Source organism: Onychostoma macrolepis, chromosome 22 (genome assembly GCF_012432095.1).
Source record: "Onychostoma macrolepis isolate SWU-2019 chromosome 22, ASM1243209v1, whole genome shotgun sequence".
Classification (NCBI taxonomy): Eukaryota; Metazoa; Chordata; class Actinopteri; order Cypriniformes; family Cyprinidae; genus Onychostoma; species Onychostoma macrolepis.
This window is the reverse complement of record NC_081176.1, coordinates 10,293,583-10,314,183: the sequence shown is the minus strand read 5'-3', so window position 1 is coordinate 10,314,183 and position 20,601 is coordinate 10,293,583. Positions and strand designations below refer to the sequence as shown.

The 20,601-nt window shown below is 36.5% G+C and overlaps 1 protein-coding gene and 1 long non-coding RNA gene across 2 annotated transcripts; both read right to left on the bottom strand.

Moving 5' to 3' along the window:
• Nucleotides 1-4,717: 4,717 nt before the first annotated feature.
• Nucleotides 4,718-6,131, bottom strand: LOC131530614 (uncharacterized). Its single transcript, XR_009268441.1, has 4 exons — nt 6,072-6,131; nt 5,822-5,895; nt 5,680-5,723; nt 4,718-4,797 (listed from the first exon to the last, which is right to left on the bottom strand). It is a non-coding gene; the product is annotated as an uncharacterized LOC131530614 (long non-coding RNA).
• A 3,666-nt stretch (nt 6,132-9,797) lies between these two features.
• On the bottom strand, nt 9,798-12,050 carry LOC131530975 (elastase-1-like). The gene is made up of 4 exons (XM_058761529.1): nt 11,697-12,050; nt 11,443-11,531; nt 10,976-11,076; nt 9,798-9,984 (listed from the first exon to the last, which is right to left on the bottom strand). Exons 1-4 carry the CDS (start codon nt 11,734-11,736, stop codon nt 9,798-9,800), a joined length of 417 nt encoding a protein of 138 aa, XP_058617512.1. The 5' UTR covers nt 11,737-12,050.
• Between the last annotated feature and the right edge of the window lie 8,551 nt (nt 12,051-20,601).

Sequence of the window (20,601 nt, the reverse complement as noted above, 5' to 3'; positions counted from 1 at the left end):
AACAGTTTATAATACTAATTCTTACTGAATACTAAGATTTTTCTCATAGCTCTGATGTAAAGCTAAAACATCATGATCTACACTGACTGAATAAAGTCCAAAACCACTGATACAAACAGCAAACAAAACATGACAGAACTTCAGTGTGCAACTGATAGTTTTAAATCAGTCATTGACTGTATATAATTCAAAACACAAGTTTTCAAACAATAACATGATTAGAAGTATCCATAAGTCCACTTATTGTGTATGTATATGTTTTTACAATGTACTTGCATTTAAAAATACTTGCATGTAATTACATAAGTACATCTGTAGTTCATTTCTGCACTTAATTACACTGTCGACCCTACACCATACCTGTATTACACCTCAATAGCAGCAAAAGTGTTTTAAAATTCAACATGAACACAATAATTACATTGTAACAAATAATATGTTTATGTAAGTACATAGTAGTTAAAGACACCTAATGCAAAGTGTGACCACATTTTTATTTGTTCTTAACAAAGAACAAAGACCTTACAGGTCTGATGGATCAAATCCTGAGGTGTCTTAGACTAGCAAGAGAAAAAGGTAAGTGTTACCTTCTGCTCATACATGAAGAAAATATGTTCACTGTACTATAAAAATATACTGTAAACAGCTCAGTGGGGCGGGCGGGGGCTTCAATATCAAGTATCAATATAATAGGATCTCAAATGCTTCTTTCCCTGCATGTGCATCTCTCAGTGGACAGCACCGTTTCTACATACAGTAAAGCTAACGAAGATGAACATACTGCACATTAGAACAATCTGAGGAATATCATATGGGTGCCTTGTTGCAAAATATGTTCCAAACATCAGGAGTATCTCATCATCCGTCTGTATTTGAGCATCAGTGTTTAGATTGAGACAATCTCCTTGATTCCTATCTTCATTTCACCCGTCTCCTCTCTGAACACATCTAAAATACAAACAGAAACAGTTACTCAGAGATTAAATTAATGACACATTCAACTGAGTTCATTTAGTCTTGACTAATAATTCTCACGAGACGGTCTAATTTTACTTCCTACAATTACTTGTATATTTAATTCTTTACTGGGCTAAACTCTAAGTCATATTTCAGGATTGTTGAATCTTGAAGAAACAACAATGAAATGCTGAAATGAGGAGATAAGATCAAATCATTGTGCAGATGAATAGCAGGTGAGATTAATTAATATTTTCTCTGTATTCACTCTTAGCGTGCGACTTATCTTCTCCTGTATCTAACGCTAAAATTGAGTCTTTCGTTGATTGCCATACTCCCCTCCGGCTGTTCACTGGGGAACTAAGGAATTAGGGAAAAATTTCCAGGAAAAATTTATAAAAAACTTATAATCTCATACCACAAAATGTGATGATTACATGTGGTGGAAATTTCTGTCAGAGGATTAAATGTTTTATGTAAAAGAATGTCAATGGTAAGGTTTCAAGGTAAATGGAAATACTTCTGATTATTTAATTCCTATGTCATGCTCTCAAAATACAGTCACCGTTGTTGAGATTCATACGCTGATTCTTGATGTCTGTGTGTGTCTAATTGTTGCCGTAGTACTAAACATTTTGTGCATAAGACATTTTTAAAATTTTTCAGTAGCAGTTTGTCATTTCATTCAGGGTTATATAGCGATTATAAACAACACCAAATTAACAAATAAAAAAATCCACAAAAATGTCTTTAAAGAGCAGCCTCTGAATGAGATCAGTGAATCAGGCCACTAGACAATGAAACATCATTATCAATAATCAATCAAAAGCACGTAATCACACATTTTTCTGGGTTTTCATGCTATAACAAACGTGCTTTACAAACGCAGTTACAGCAGCCAGAAAAAAGCTAAGATTAAAATTTGATGGTCAAGAGCCCAACTAAAGCAAACCCTGACCGCCACAATGGTGAGGTTAAATGAAACGTTTTCAGTAAAACAACTAAACTTCTGTTAATTCTCAAATAATTTTTATAGACATATGACAGAAATAAAGTCAGATTGTAATGTGTGAAGCTGGTAATGCTGTTTGTGGAGTTGTTTAATCAGATCTTGAGAGATTTAATGATGTCTTGTATTTCAGTTGAGTTCATCTAAGGCTGTGGCTGAAGTCAGTTGTAGTTCTTGTTTCTCTTTCATTCAGTGATTCTGCTTGTTAACAGCAGGTGTTATCTATAAGGAGAGTAAATATCTAACTGAACTGTATTATTTTGCACAAGAGAGATCTGTTATGTAGTTTTGTGGGTCACCATTGTGGTGGAGAGTAGAGCCTGTGCTTCAGTCAATGATGAGCCACAAACACTGATTTACTGTATTTAAAGACAGTAACTGACAGTAAGAGCTGCTGATACAGTGATGATCTCTTTGTTAAGTGCTTTGCTACATGCATGTGTGTTATAGCTGATGATAAACTGCAACGATTTGAGTTAAAGTCATGTTTTTAGTAACTTAATATTACAAATTAAGTGTTTACAGTTTTATATTAAGAAATTTTCCTTCTTAGTAGAATCAAATGAAATAAGTTTACCAAATGTTTACACAGTATATACTTCTGCTTGTGGCGAAGCTTCCTGATTCTTCATGTGACTTTCTCTTTTACCACCTCTTTTTATTATGGTGGTTGTCAGTATGTTAAAGGTACAAAACAGATTTTAATAGCAGTGTGTGTTGTTTAATTTAGTGGTTTACATTCAAATTTCCCTGTTTGTAAATTACAGTTTTATGCAGTAAATTTTACAGTTTTGTTCTGTAAATGTGTTTACAGTTTTTTTTACAGTGTAGATACACATGTAGGCCTTGCAGATTATGTTCAATAATTCCATGTGCATGATATGGTTTCTTTAATTTTATTGGTTACACTCGTCTGGGCTGACAGTAAGTGTTAATCACTGAGATTTTAGACTACATGTGACATGCACACAGATGCATGGCCTTGGCCTTCTAATGTGATAACACTTCAGGGTTTTATTGTTTGTACATACTGTATACTTTTTACCTTCCTAAAAGCATAAGCATGCACATTTCAACTTACAACATAAGCATAATATTTTGAGAGCATGACATAGGAATTAAATAATCAGAAGTATTTCCATTTCCCTTGAAACCTTACCATTGACATTCTTTTACATAAAACATTTAATCCTCTGACAGAAATTTCCACCACATGTAATCATCACATTTTGTGGTATGAAATTATACGTTTTTTATCAATTTTTCCTGGAAATTTTCCCCTAATTCCTTAGTTCCAGTGAACAGCCAGAGGGGAATATGGCAATCAACGGAAAACTCAATTTTAGCGTTAGATACAGGAGAAGATAAGTCGAGTGAATACAGAGAAAATATTCATTAATCTCACCTGCTATTCATCTGCACAATGATTTGATCTTATCTCCTCATTTCAGCATTTGATTGTTGTTTCTTCAAGATTCAACAATCCTGAAATATGACTTTTTAATAAAATATATGACTTTCTAAATATGAGTTTAGCCCAGTAAAGAATTAAATATACAAGTAATTTTTTTTACAGTGTATCTAGAATCTAGCACACACTCGGTATCATGTGGGTGCCTTGGTAAGACAGTTACAGTGGCCGAGATTGGAGATAACACACAGTAATGATACATATCACAATATAGTAATCCAATCTGAAAAGCTGCTTTGAAATAATGTATATTGTGAAAGCACTATACAAATAAACCTGATCTGACTTGTAAGTGACAACCCAGTCTCATATAAAAACGTACCCTGACTACGTTGGTCCAAAGTGCAAAACGTAGAGGGGTTACAATAACGGCCCTTGAATTGTATGACTGTTACGTTTTTTTTGCCTATTCTTTTCCTATTGTTTTACGTCCAAGTCACGTGACTTTCAAGATTCCGGCCGTGAGAACAAAAAACATGGCGGACATTTCTCTAATTTTTTTGTGAAAAAATCAATATTTTGAGTTAGTTTCTGCATAAAAATAAGTTTTGATTACATTTCTAGCGAGAAATATGTATTTTATTTTCATAATATTCACTCAGTGAATGTACACAATCACTCGCTTGCTCGTTGTTGTGAAGATTTTTCAGATCTCGCCAGAATAATGTGAAACTGCAACGTTTTGGTTGCTATGGACGCTGCTATCGGTGGATAGATGGATGGATGGATGATTTCGCTCCGTCTGATGGATCAAACCCTCTCCCACTATATGCGTTGTGTCTGAGGTTGATTTGCTGATCAACACATTAATCCATGGCAGCGGGAGAAACTAATGTTGACAAAGTGACGAGTTACGAAGAAGTACTTTTAGCTTGGAATCAATGTTAGTCCAAGAATATGGACTTGCGTGTTATGTGGTATTACTCCCCGATCATGATATTTCACTAAATATCCAGGCAGTGTTCCACTGATGACGTTTCTTATGACATATTCAGTGCTGCCACCACGTGTGGTCTTAGTAATAACTTATTTCTGGTGTATGATCAAGTTTTTCTCTGCATGGAGGTTAATTAATTGTATTTATATTATTTTAAGTATGCAATATCTATCTATCTATCTATCTATCTATCTATCTATCTATCTATCTATCTATGAAGGAGACAGATGATCTGTCAAGCTTTTGCAAACAGCATGTGTTCTCTGGTTTGCTACAAAGTGGGAGTCTTTCAGGCTTTTGAATTTTTTTTAATATACTGTAAACAACATACACATAGCTTATGGAACAAAACAATGGGATTGAACATTTCCTTAATTCGTGGTGTTCTCCTCCGTCACCCACTGTGGCGGCCAAGTTTTCTCACTATAATAAAAGAGATTGTTATTAATTTAGGTCTTTACATCAGCCATGAATTAAATTCAAAACAAACATGACAAGGTTAAGGGCAATGAGGAACAGCAAGCCACCCCTTCATTCAGTAGGTTTATAAACTTACAGTAACCTGATAACAGTAAATACCTGCCTATGGTAATATTTTGGTTAAGGTTTGAATATGCATTACCTACGGTGTAGCCGTTTATTTGAAATCATATACCTCTGCTCTGAAGGTATCCATTGTAAAAGACCTCTGCAATTTGCTGCACAATAATAATCTTGAAAATTTGGTCATGAAAGACCTCCCAAGTCTTTGGACTTTTGTAAATGCCTTTAACCAATGTGTGTTACTTTATCATCCCAATGTCAACATCTAATTAAAATTCAATGTGAAGAAAAAGGAAATCCTTGTTCAAAATAAATTGGTGATTATGTCCAACATATGTCTCTCCATTAAGGCAGTCAGGTTTATCTGCCTTAAAGGTCCCATGGCATGGATTATTTCATTATTTTATAATGTTTCCTGGGGTACCCTTATAATGTTAGTATGTTTTTTTAGTTCAGAAATTGTCATAATTTAGAAATAAAAGTCATTTTCCTAGCCTGATTTTAGCCTCTGATTTGAACGCTCTGTTTGAAGGGCGTGTCTGCTGTGAGACCTCATTGTAAACGCCCACTCCTGTGAATGGCTGACATGCTTGCATATGAAACAGCGAGCATTAGATGTGGAACTCTCTCGAAGAGTGCCCAAGGACACTTTAACACACTGAGCCACAGCCGTCCACAAATACAAGACAAGGCTATTACTTTAAGTTTTGAAGTACTAAGAATTAGGCTATTCCAATCAAAACTATGATAAATTGTACATACCAGAGTGAACAGGGCTCCCATTCCACCAACTTCATTTGGATCCCCTGAAAAAACATCAAAGTTAGGGGGTTAAGGGGTTTCCAGTTGGGGTGCTGCAATTCCACTAAGTACATCTAAGACTTTTAATTATTGTAAAGCTAACCTTCTGCTTTTTGCAGCGGATCACCCTCTTCACTGGGTAGTAAGGTTCCCCTTCTAGGATCCCATGGTTACATTCTGAAAGACCAAACAAAGTACATGAGTTTGACCTCATACATCTTCATCAATGAATTAAAAAACAGGCAACACATGATATATTTATGACTTAAGTATATCTGGCTAAGACAAAAGAATCACTGTATTTGAAGTCTGATTTGAAATGGTGAAATGTAAATCTAGGAAAGCTTAATAACCTTTGGGTGATTTTTTCCCCCTCAGTTTCTTCCTTGTAGACATGTCTGAGGCTACAGAATTCTTCTGCTTCTTTTTATTGTTTGCAGACATATCTGTTGAGATTAAGGAAATGTATCTGTGAAGAGCTGTTATTACAATGAATACTGGTCTAAATACCTTTATTCCAATAACAAATATATAATATCACATTACAATTGGAAAGATATAGATTGTAATCTTTGCAGGGCACTCATTAAAATACATGGAAATTGTTTAACCATATGCTGTATGGTCACTTCTTCGCTCTACCAAGGGTTATAGACTACAAGATGTACACACAGGTGAGGTGACCAATTGAAGGAAAAGCCTGGAAGATGAGGGGAAAAACAATGAATGTAGATCCTCCTACACATATTACCTTTATCCTATAACCTCAATATTGATGGGAGATGTGTCTTCCAGACTGATAATGCTTCAATTCACAGAGCACAGTGTCTCACAGAATGATTTACTAAGTATGAAGATTTTGTCAATCTGATTCAATGGGTTTTACAAACCCCATTTTCAGTGAAGCTGGGTCAACTGTAAAACGAAAATAAAACATAATACAACGATTTGCAAATCATTTTCAACCTATATTAAATTGAATACTCTACAAAGACAAGCTGAAAAAAATATTGTTTTTAGCTAATATTAACTCATTTTGAATTTGAGGCCTGCAACATACTCCTAAAACCTGGGACAGGATCAGGACTGGGAATGTTTGAAACATTCCACAGGTGAACAGGTTCATTGAAAACACGTGAGTGTCATGATTAAAAGGGCATCCGAATTCATTCACAAGCAAGTCATCCTTGGTTGTGAATAACTGAGCCTTCTGGGGATGCTATGTGATGGTGGGAATCACTACTGTAAAGGATATTAACGTGGGCTCAGGAACACCTTGGAAAACAATTGTCAGTTAACACAGTTTGTCGCTACTACAAGTGCTATGAGTGCGGTCTACATTTGAAATAGTTTTTGGAAATCGTGGACGTTGTGTTCCTTGGGATAAAGAGGAAAAGGACCACCCAGATTGTTATCAGCGCTAAATTCAAAAGCCATGGGGGTGTGTTAGTGTCCATTGCATACCCATGCCCCATGACATTCAAAATGAGTGAATCTTTGCAAACAAACAATAAAGCTTTTCAGTTTGAACATTAAATATCTTGTCTTCGTTGTATATTCATTGAATGTAGGAACTTCACTGGAACAGGGGTTTGTATGATCATCAGAGGCCTAATTTATAAGTGTATAAACACATATAAACAAACTGAGAAATAAGAAACTGATTACGATGACAGAAATCCACGCTCACCACAGAATATGAAAGCTTGCTAAGTTACACCATATTTTGAGTTGATTATCATTTATTATTTCATGGCTTGGTTAAATTCTAATTTAGAATGCGGTCTGTTATTTCTTGATAACAGACCACTACTAAGTATAACACACCGTTGCCATGAAAAACAGAGCGTTGCCACGGACACGGTGTTCTTTAATGGAAGCAATACAATAGTTTTAAAATCAATAAACTCCTTTTTAAATCAATATTTTGTGTCAAATTATTGATTTATTTGGTAGGTAGCCATGTAATAAGCGGGATAATGTATAGCTAGGCGGTTGCTATAGCGAATACAACCCCTTCAGGCTGATTCAAGTCCCGATCAGCCTGTCGTGGTTGTATTCGCTATAACAACCGCCTCGCTATACATTATCCCTTACTTAACAGAAACCAGCATAGGACGGAATTGTTACAGCCATGTATTTTGATGTGTGTGTGTGCACATACTGAGCTTGTCCATATACACAGTAGACTGAAGTGAATTTTATACAGCTAAAAATGAGGCACCAAAGACCTGCAGCAGACTTTGGATGTGCAACATTGCTCTCCATCATCATCAGTCCTACTAGATTGAAGCTGTTCTGGTGGCACATTGTGGCCGATACCACCTCAGTAATTCACTTGCCAAAAGTTTGTTTTTGTTTCAGCATCTGTCAATCATCCTGTCAGAATTTTGAAACGTTATATTTCCCTTTAGTAATTTTTGAAAGGCAAGTTATCCAGACCTACATATAACAGTAGTTACTGGTATAACACCTCAGAAGTCACCTTACACTAATCAGTCACTTGTTGGTTTTTTTATTCTTCTGACCATCATAAACACCACAATCACAGACTCTGGACCTTATATTCTACGTATGAAAGGAACGAATTTGAAGAGCAAGAGCTTTAATGTTACTGTCTATGGTGAGTAGAGAATTATGTTATTTATCCTGTCTTCAGGGCTGGACTGGTAATCTGGCATACCGGGCATTTTCCCGGTGGGCCGACGCACTGAAGGGGCCGACATAATTTTTTTTTTTGCCAAGGACCATCACGAGCAGCCAGTTCGTTTGTCTCCTTTATTGACAGCGTAAACCACCCAATCACAATGCGCTATAGACGGAGCCATGAAGTGTTTTGCTCCGCCTATATAAACAACGCTTCACCCCCAACTTCTTCCTCGTCGGCTTTTCCCACGTTTTCACAGCAGCTTTATCAAGAACAGGCTTGCTCTGCGGTGAGTGATGCGGCATAAAGAGCCAGCAGGAGGAGGAGAGGAGAGCAGTTGAATCGGTAAAGTGCTTGATCGGGACTCGCAACGGAGTCAGGCATCTATCCTGTGCGCGCGCCATTAGTGCAGAATACACAAACACTTTTTAATAAAACGTAAATTCGTCCACCGCGATTTTTTGGCCAAGTCATGTCAGGTGTGTTCATAAAGGTTTCCATGGGCCAATGTGAATAAATCTAGATTTAAATTCGAAAAGACACGATATTGTCAGACCTGACGTTTTTTTATTATCCAAAACAACTAGATGCAATGATACATATCTACACTACCAGTCAAAAGTTATTGAACAGTAAGATTTTGAATGTTTTTTTAAAGAATTCTCTTCTGCTCACCAAGCCTGCATTTATTTTATCCAAAATACAGCAAAAGCAGTAATATTGTGAAATATTTTTACTATTTAAAATAACTGCTTTCTATTTAAATATATTTTAAAACGTAATTTATTGCTGTGATCAAAGATGAATTTTCAGCATCATTACTCCAGTCTTCAGTGTCACATGATCCTTCAGAAATCATTCTAATATGCGGATTTGCTGCTCAAGAAATATTTATTATTAATGGATTCTTTGATGAATAGAAAGATCCAAAGATCAGCATTTATCTGAAATAAAGCTTTTGTAACATTAATACACCTTTCAAAAGATTGGAGTCAGTATAATTTTTGTTTTGTTTTTTGGGAAATAAATTATGGAAATTAATACTTTTATTTAGCAAGGATGCTTTAAATTGATCAAAAATGAGGATAAAGACAAAAGATTTCTATTTCAGATCAATGCTGTTCTTCTGAACTTTCTATTCATCAAAGAAACCTGAAAAAAACAGTATACTCAGCTGTTTTCAACATAATAATAAATGTATTTTGAGCAGCAAATCAGAATATTAGAATGATTTCTGAAGAATCATGTGACACTGAAGACTGGAGTAATGATGCTGAAAATTCAGCTTTGATCACAGGAATAAATTACATTTTAAAATATATTCAAATAGAAAACAGTTATTTTAAATAGTAAAAATATTTCACAATATTACTGTTTTCAGACTTGGTTAGCAGTACATGAGCGTCAACCAACGTTAAAGTTATACCTGTAATTATAAGTTGTGTATAATTGCCTCCACAGTTATGTATGTTGTGTATGTAATGTTTACATACCCAGAAGACACACTGTTGCTATTCCAGTTGGGGTGGATGTGGACGGCGCTGACGCTCATGTACTGCTCACGACCCTCATGGTTGTAGATGTCATGGTCGCCCAGGACAACACGCCAAGTTCTCGAGCTGCACAGGAAACACGTTTAAGTGAACACAGGTTTTGTTTGTTTGTTTATTTTCTTCTTAATGCCATTCCAGCATCTGTAGCTAGCTGATTAGCTGTATCAGGTGCGTTTAATTAGAGTTGAATCTAAACTCTGCAGGTCTGCAGCCCACCAGGAACTGAGTTTGACAGTTGATTTAGAATGTTCAATTCACCTAACCTGCATGTCTTTGGGCTGTGGGAGGAAACCGGAGCACCCGGCGTAAACCCACGCAGACACAGGGAGAACATGCAAACTCCACACAGGAAGGCCTCCTGTCCCAGGGACCTTCTTGCTGTGAGACAACAGTGCTAACCACCGAGCCACTGTGCCGCCCAAGTGAACACAGGTAAAGTCAGAAAGCATGTCTTTGGGCTGTGGGAGGAAATTGAGGAATTTTTTTTTACCAAGTCATTTTTTATAGTGCTTTGTACAATGAATAGTGTTTCAAAGTAGCTTCACAGTATTAAACAAGAAAGTAACAGTGTTGGTTAAGTTCAGTAATGGTGTAAAGTTCATTTACTATTAAATATGTTCAATTCAGCAGGCTATGTAGGCTTACTTCTGCCACTGAATTAAAACATAAAAATAAAAAGAGTAATTGCCACATTTTATTGTAAAATTCAGACTTTTTTCTTTGCAATTGTGAGTTTGCATCTCGCTTTTTTCCCTTGATAAAAACTTGCAATTACGAGTTATAAAGTCAGAATTTCAAAATATTAGCTTAAAATATAAAACTGCATTTATATCCTGCAATTCTGGCTTTATAACTATATGAGAATACAAATTGTGAGAGAAAAAGTCACAATTATCTCTTAGTTGTTTTGCACATGACACATTGAAAGTGAGTTACAGCTGCCACCAGAGGGCGGACTGTATGACACAATCGTCTGAAAGTGAAAAGGTGCTTTAGAATCATACATAGGTATCACACATTGTCTCTTAACCATAGAGATACTGAAAACTTTCATTACCTGTCAACGCAGTGGGCGGCGGTCATCACCCAATTATTTCTGATCAGAGTCCCACCACAGGTATGATAGTAGCTGCCGCCAGACAGGTACTGGAGAGAGATCTGAGAAAGAGACAATGAATGTGTTAGAATCAGAAGTTTTGAGGGGGGAAACAACAGAAACACCCTAATTTCAATATGAGTGGTCTTTGAAACTTGATTAAAATAACCCAGCAAGTAGACCGGACTTAATTCATGCTGAAAAATGCAGCTTGAAATGGTTTCACTTGGTATAAAGCTGGTTTTTAATGATCATCATGGTGGAGCTGATGCCAACCTGCCTTGTTGACATCTTTGTCAAGACGGCAACTAACCTTTAACCGTATTAAGAAAAATATCTTGACCACCTTAACCTTGTAACCATGTCCATTTAGATGTGGAAAAACACCAAAACAGCTTATTTATTGACTTATTGTTAAGATGTTTTACCTGCCAAGGCCAAGAGTTGGGTTTTACCACCTCTCCACCAACGACCCTCTCCTCAGGGACCTCCTCCAGATATCTGGGCTCAGCCAGCGCTGGATGCAAAAAACACACTTAGACATGCTAGGACTGTAGTATTATTGTAGTTTGAGTCCATAAAGTCGATTTTTAAGTTCTGAGTATTGCATGCATTTGTTAAACTGGCAAAATCTAAGCTAAATGCAAATGATTCTCTCAATAGAAACAGACAAACGTCTTACCCAGGGTGGCCAGCAGGCTCAACAACAGGATCCTCAGCATGTTTGCAGTCTGTCTGGACTTTCTGCACTCTGAACACTTCTGTCATCTATATATTTTCCCTCAGAAGTTCACAGAACAGGTGTTTTCTCGTGGCTGATGCCCACAGGTGTGTGAATCCCACAGATTTCACCACTGCCAAGGCCAATGTGACAGTTGCAGAATAAACTTTTTTATCTAGCTTGATACAAATGCTTAACCTGTATTAACTTTGAGTTAGTTCATTTCAGTATTACTCTTATGCTCCTTATATAAAGTTCCTTTACAATATAATTGAAAGTGCACATTTTGATGTCACATTTTTTTTAAGTTCAACAAAAATCTTTTTTTTTTTTTTTTTTGCAATTTTACTTTTACTAGTTTTTTTCTCAGTTGTTTTTGTGTATTATGTATTTTAATTTTTGTTAATAGTCCATTAAGACTTTTTATGAACATGACAATCATTTTATTGATTTTATGTTATATTATATTATATTATATTATATTGACATAAGGATTTTTTTTTTTTTTTAGTTAAGTATTTTTCAGGTAGGTTTATAATGATTATTATATTATTAATAATACATTTTTTTTTAAATTTAGTTTATTTACATTACACAGTGCTGCTCACGAACATTGATACACTTTGTAAATATGAGCAAATGTGACTGTGAAAATAAATCTGCATTGTTTATCCTTTTGATCTTTCATTCAAAAAAATGTACAAAATTCTAACCTTTCATTGAAGTAAATCAATGGAAAGTAGGAGGAAATTCCCATTATGAAATAAATGTTTTTCTCTAGTTGACGTTAGCCACGGTTATTGGCACCCAATTATTGCAACGTCATTTTCCCAAGATAACAGCTCTGAGTTTTTTCCTATAATGCCTGAAGAGTTTGGAGAACACCTGATAAGAGACCAGATACCATTTTCTTCAGATCCTTCAGATTCACAGCTCCGTGACGGGGCTTTTTCTCTTCAGTTCACCCCACTCATTTTCTGTAGGGTTCAGGTCAGAGGACAGGGACAGACATGGTAAAAGATTAATTTTGTGTTCAGTGACACATTTTTGTGTTGATTTTGATGTTTGTTTTGGATCATTGTCTTGATGGAAGATCCAAACACAGCCCATTATAAGATTTCTAACAGATGCAGTCAGGTTTAGATTTTTTATCTTTTGGTATTTGATAGAATCCATGATGCTATGTATCTAAACAAGATGTCCAGGACCTCCAGCAGAAAAACAGGCCCACAACATTATAGATCCAGCAGTATACTTAACCGTGGACATGGGGTTCTTTTTTATCCCTGTTTGCACCAAACCTATCTGGTGGGTTTACAGCCAAAAAGCTCTTTTTTAGTTACATCTGACCATAGAAGCCAGTCCCATTTGAAGTTCCAGTTGTGTCTGACAACTGTGTTGGGGAATTAAAACCCATGGACCAGGTGTGATGAACAAAGACCAGGAGTCAGAGATGCGATTAAATTTACTGAAGAAAATAGTTTGCAGTTTCATCAGCAGAAGTCAGCTTCAACACTCGCGATGGAGTTCGTAGGCCGCTCTGCGTACATGTTCTAGACACCAACAGTTATACTCTAACAGAGGTCACTAATTACATCAATACATAGGTAAGCAAGATTCTGGTTGGTAGATAAACTTAGAAAATCTCCACATATGGACGTAAAACTCGAAGCATATCTTCTAGTGATTATTTTGAAGACAATTGATCAGAGGTCAGACGCAATAGGTCTCTCCAGAGATGTATATCTGTTACCCTGGACATCAGGGTGATGGCAAATGACGATTTCCTCATAGAGCTCTCTCTCTCTGCATCTAGCTGCAAAGATTCACACACATACGCACAGAACACTTTTCTGTACTTCAAGGTTGCCGGGCTCTGCTCTGAATTTGATCAAATATGGTTAACTACACACACACAATGAGATCAGCTTCTTACAGAGTAAAAAGGCAGACTAAAGCCATATTTAACTTATTTTCTAACATGCATAAATGTAACTTTGATAAATAATGATTCAAGAAATATTATAATTAACATTATTATGAGGGCCATTGTAGATCTGCAATCCACTCCTTCAACTGAATATGTCAGAGATTGTTGTGCATCAAATTCTCTGCTTACCATAGATTTTAACAATGAAATCCTTACTTGAGACCTTATTTTCATTAACAATTTCTACTTTATAAAGTCCTCTGTGTTCTGTGCTGATGTTTGTGATGGTCAGAGATCCAGTCTGAGAGTCCAGCTTGAGTCTGTCTCTGAATTTCTCGTCAGCAACATTGTGAAACGTCTCATTGTGGACTCTGTTGATTTTAGCGATGTGAGTGTCTTGAGGTCCAAACGTCCACAGTATCACATTATCTCTCTGCAGTTCAGTAACATCCGTGTGTAGAGTGACAGAATCGCCCTCCATAGGGTCTGTGTTTCATCGATCTCAACACCAAACGCACCTGCGAATCAAACACATTCACAGCTGATGCCGTTTTATTAAAACTGTAACTAAAAAACATTTAGAACTTACCAGTTAGATATAATAAAACACAGTCAGGAAAAATCAAATGTTTGAAACATTTTGTTTAATAGCTCACAGACTGCTTGAATAACCCTCCACAAGTCTAAAATGCCAAAGACTTATCTGAAACCAACTCTGAACCTGTTTCTAGATGACAGAGGTGCAGTTCTTTGTTTAGTGGCAAAGTCATGTAGAGCAACTGTACAGTCAGTATTTGTGTCTGACTCTGTAAATCATCTTACCATTATATCACTGCTAACAACGGTCCTTATTGGAGTCAAATGCATTTTTGTGAGTGGCTTATAACTTTTTTGAAACATGTTTATATACATTTAATGTCAAATGTAGAAATACTGGATTTAAAATGTATACCTTTCAAACTTCCACCAAGTCGCCCCATAACAACATATTGATTAAAATAGCCTATGCGTAAAATGACTGGTAGTCTAAAATAATAGGTTTATTATATATAATATAGACAAGACATGGGTGAAAACACCCACTGAAGTCGTATTTGTTTTGTTCATTTTTATTAATGTAGTGGGTTAGTTTGGTTATTTATTTTGGGTGACGTTACGGAAAGATGAGGGCCACGTAACTTCCGCCCAAATGAGTTAAATGGTGTATGGTGCAACACTGTGCGCTTCGGTGAGGGGTGGAAGATGTGGCTCGATTGTCGAAGACGGTGGATTGTAATCAAACTATATCGTGAGTGTAGCAATGGATTATGATTCAGATGGTGATGATGACGACGGGTGGCCTTCAGATATGGAGGTTAACCAAACTAAAAAGGCAAGAAAAAAAAGCATGGTTTGAAGCGAGTAGTGGAGGAGAGAGTACTCCAAGACAAACTACCAAAAAGATCAGAGCTAAACCTAGTGGAAGCAGTAGGTTTGATGATGACAAACAGGAAGAGTGGAAAGTCATTATTACGCTTAGTAATGATAAAGGTCACTTTCATCCAGTACAGGTAACTAAAGCAATTGAGAAGGAAATGGGGAAAATAAAATATGCTAAATTGCTGAATAATTCTAATTTCAGCAGTAAATAAGAAACAGCAGGAGATGATTCTGAAAATGAGCAGCCTTGGTGGTGGAAAGATTAAAGTGCATGTACCAGGAATGGCAGCAAAGTTAAGAGGAGTGACTTCAAATGTGCCTCTGGAAATGTCCATGGAGGATGTGAAGAATGAGATACAAGGTGGGAATGTAACAGAAGCCAAAAGACTCCAGATTAATAAAGGTGGTGTTAAATCAGATAGCCTGTCTGTACTGTACTGAAAGATACAAGGTTATTAATAAGGTAACATATGCAGAGGCATTAAAGGGTATGGGTATTTATGAAAACAAACAAAATAGACCAATAGAATATCAGGACAATCTGAATGACAATGTAAGGTATGTAGTACCCCAGAGTTCAGACATAAGGAGATATCAGCCAGGAAGGCCAGCACCTCCACAGAAGCCATGCAGTCATAAGTGTAAAGTTGAGGAGAACACCTTGATTGTGGAAAAGAAAAGTTTTATAGCTTTTATGTCCAAAGTTATTAATATTGCGACACGGCAAGAAAGAAAAAGTGATAGAATCAAGACAGTGGTGGAAGCTGCAGAGGAGTTTCTATGCATTAAATATATAAAAGCTGAAGATATACATAGAATGTTGAGTGCTAATAACGATGGAGGATCTCAGAGTGTTAATTAGTCTTGTAATGGTATTCCACCTCTTGCAATGGAATGCTAGAAGCTTGATTGCAAATGGACAAGAATTTTAAAAGTTTGTAGCAGAATCTGAAGTCAAACCTGATATTGCTTGCATTCAAGAAACGTGGCTTCGACCTCACCTTGATTTTATAATACCTGGATATGAATCTGTCAGGTTTGATAGAGGTGGAAGTCAAGGTGGAGGTTGTGCAACATTTGTAAGGGATGGGATATCATTTAAAAGAATAGCAACTTCAATAGAAATAGAATGTGTGATTATTGAAGTATATAAATCAGATGGGAACCAGTGTTAATTTCGTAGACGAAGACGAAGACGAAAAATATTCGTCAACGAACCTTTTTTCTGTGACTAAGACTAGACGTTGACGAGCTAAAATTAATGTCTGATGATAAAAACTATGACGAAATTTATGCCGCGTCTTCATTAACAAGACGAGACGGGACTAAAATGTTATTTGAGGACTACCGGACATTCAAAATACATCCTATATGCTAAATGAACTGTCTTGTCTTTCAAAATGTGCGTCTCTGTCATTGGACTACAATCAGATGAGGGGCGTATCTAGTCTCAGTATGGCAGCCGCAGTGGACGGATAGGCTATCAAAACGCAAACTAACGATCTGAAACAATAGCCTCAGCACCCGAAGGGTTAGGGATAGGGTGACCAGACGTCCCGTTTTTCCCGGGAGTCACAATTCGTTGTCGATTAATTTAAAGTTAGTGACGGTGGGATAGGCGGAGTCGCGCTGATAGAAGCGCTCTCTCTCGCGCGCACGCTCCACTTCTTCAGTTCTCATACAGCGCGCGATCAGGTCTCAGTTCTCAGCGCTCAAATACACACACAGCAGTCCCGTGTCTATCGTGTAGAGTCAGAGTATCTCACATAACTACAGTCAGTTATGGCTTAAGTGAGCGTAAACAGGTGGATGAAAACTGAATGTGTGTCAGTATTACATGCATGCCTTCCGTCTTAAAGGGACAGCATTCCTAATTATCCGTGTCATAAATGTTAACCAACAAAAGATGTTAAATAAATGTATACTTAAGTAAAGCTACTGTATCTGAAAAATGAATTTCATTTGTATCTCTACCAAAAAATGAAAATGTATTCCAGTTTTTCCAAATTCAATCCTTGATTCAAATTTCTCATAAGCTTAATTGATTTGGTCTAAAGAGAGAAGAATTGATGCCTATTTTTGTTTGAATACTACATATAAAATAGCTACCAAAATAAATGTTGTTAACTGCACTTTGACTAAAAGTTGACAAAAATACAATGACTTTTCGTCGACTAAAACTAGACTAAAACTATGAAATACTCAAATGACTAAAATGTGACTAAGACTATTAAGCATTTTTGTCTCAAGACTAAGACTAAATCAAAAATGCCTGCCAAAATTAACACTGATGGGAACCTGGTAGTAATCAACTTTTATAACCCATGTAAATCATAAAGCCTAGACGTCTTAGAGAATATAATTAGGAGACAAGGAAAAAAGAAAGAAATATGGTGCAGAGACTTCAATGCACATGATAGTCTTTGAGGAAGTAAGCACACTGATAATAATGGGGAAGTAGTGGAAGAATTGATGGATGTTAGACAGCTAGTTTGTCTAAATAATGGAAATGGTACAAGAATTGACATACGTTCTAACACATTGTCTTGTATTGATCTTACTCTAGTTTCTAATAATTTGGCAAATTCTTGTGAGTGGAATGTCAAAGACAGTACAAGTATTGGGAGCGACCACTTTCCAATAATACGCTCTATAAATGTTGTAATAGATATTCAAGAAAGGCCTAGGTATAAGAAGTGGGATTTTACAAAAGCTGACTGGCAAAAATTTAAAGAAATATGTTGTGCATCAGCAGATTTCATTTTAATGGAGGGTGATATTGAGGAATGTGCATCTGAAGTTTCACAATTAATATTAAATGCAGCTTTGAATAGCATACCACTCAAGACAGTTGGAGGGGAAAGGAAAACAGTCCCATGGTGGAATGATAAATGTACAGAAATTATAAAAGAACGAAATAATGCTTTGAGATTATTAAGAAATAACTTGAACCTGGAAAATCTAATTAATTATCAGAGGAAAAAGGCTCAAGCTCAACGAGAAATTAAGAATAGTAAATGAAATGCATGGAGGAGTTACTGTTCAACTATTGGGAGAGAAGTTCAAATAGGAGAGATGTGGTCAATGCTGAGGAAAATTAGTGGGAATAAAGTGTATGTTAAAATACCAGTATTAGAGGATGAAGGAATAATGGCAGTAACAGATAAGGAAAAGGCAAATACAATGCTGGTCATATAATTAGAATATCATCAAAAAGTTGATTTATTTCACTAATTCCATTCAAAAAGTGAAACTTCTATATTATATTCATTCATTACACACAGACTGATATATTTCAAATGTTTATTTCTTTAAATTTTGATGATTATAACTGACAACTAAGGAAAATCCCAAATTCAGTATCTCAGAAAATTAGAATATTACTTAAGACCAATACAAAGAAAGGATTTTTAGAAATCGTGGCCAACTGAAAAGTATGAACATGAAAAGTATGAGCATGTACAGCACTCAATACTTAGTTGTGGCTCCTTTTGCCTGAATTACTGCAGCAATGCGGCGTGGCATGGAGTCGATCAGTCTGTGGCACTGCTCAGGTGTTATGAGAGCCCAGGTTGCTCTGATAGTGGCCTTCAGCTCTTCTGCATTGTTGGGTCTGGCATGTCGCATCTTCCTCTTCACAATACCCCATAGATTTTCTATGGGGTTAAGGTCAGGTGAGTTTGCTGGCCAATTAAGAACAGGGATACCATGGTCCTTAAACCAGATACTGGTTGCTTTGGCACTGTGTGCAGGTGCCAAGTCCTGTTGGAAAATGGAATCTGCATCTCTATAAAGTTGGTCAGCAGCAGGAAGCATGAAGTGCTCTAAAACTTCCTGGTATACGGCCGCGTTGACCTTGGACCTCAGAAAACACAGTGGACCAACACCAGCAGATGACATGGCACCCCAAACCATCACTGACTGTGAAAACTTTACACTGGACCTCAAGCAACGTGGACTGTGTGCCTCTCCTCTCTTCCTCCAGACTCTCGGACCTGGATTTCCAAAGGAAATGCAAAATTTACTTTCATCAGAGAACATAACTTTGGACTACTCAGCAGCAGTCCAGTCCTTTTTGTCTTTAGCCCAGGCGAGACGCTTCTGACGCTGTCTGTTGTTCAAGAGTGGCTTGACACAAGGAATGCGACAGCTGAAACCCATGTCTTGCATACGTCTGTGCGTAGTGGTTCTTGAAGCACTGACTCCAGCTGCAGTCCACTCTTTGTGAATCTCCCCCACATTTTTGAATGGGTTTTGTTTCACAATCCTCTCCAGGGTGAATGAATGAATGAATGAATATAATATACAAGTTTCACTTTTTGAATGGAATTAGTGAAATAAATCAACTTTTTGATGATATTCTAATTATATGACCAGCACCTGTACAGTATATTAGGAAAGAAGTTTGCCAGTGTGCACAGTGGTGACCATTTAGATGACATTCATAGACAAAATAAAGAAAAGATTTTAAACGGAAATAGGGGTGTGTCCTTTAAAAAAGATAATGTGGAAAGCACCATGGATGAAGAAATTAATATGAATGAATTAGTGATGGTATTAAATGGTATCAGAAATACTGCTACAGGAGAAGATCAACTGTGCTATGTCATGTTTCAGAATTTACCAGAAAAAAATATTAGAGGTAATATTGCATCTATTTAATAAGATTTGGGAAGAAGGTAAAATGCCAAAAAGTTGGAAGAGTGCATTAATACTGCCTTTTAAAAAATCTGGAAAGGATCCTAACAATGCTGGCAACTACAGACCCATCGCCCTAACATCCCACCTATGCAAGTGGATGGAGAAGATCGAAGTCGGAAGACTTAATTATTTCCTTGAATACAGAGGTTTATTTGCACCATACCAAAGTGGTTTCAGAAAAGGACGTTCTACAATGGATGCTGTTGTGAAAGTAAGTAATGAGATAGAGAAAACATTTAAAATGAAAAAATTAATGAATATAGTATTCTTTGATACTGAAAAGGCTAACGACTCTATGTGGAGGGAAGGGTTATTAACTAAACTAAATAAGATTGGAATAAGAGGTAGGTTATATAATTGGGTTTTAGATTTTTTATCAGAAAGAAGATTTAGAGTTAAAGTGGGATCAGAACTGTCTGAGGAATTTGAAATTATTAATGGAATTCCACAAGGAAGCGTTATAAGTCCAGTGCTATTTAATGTTATGATTAATGATATTTTTATGAATTTGGATAGAAGAGTTGGGTTAGCTTTGTATGCAGATGATGGGGCCATTTGGGTAAGAGGACGAGATCCCATAGGTGTGATAAGTAAAATCAAGGAAGCAAAAGGAAGAGTAACAATGGTCATACAATTGGGACTTTAAGCTTTCTCCAAGTAAATCTTGTCATATGTTGAAAGGGATAGACAAACAGAACTTGAAGTTATATGGTCACAATATGGAAACTATATCTGGGTATGTGGTTAGATCAAAAGGCTACATGTACATAAGGAAAAGGTGGAATCAAAATGTAAGAAAGTTATAAACTTAATGAG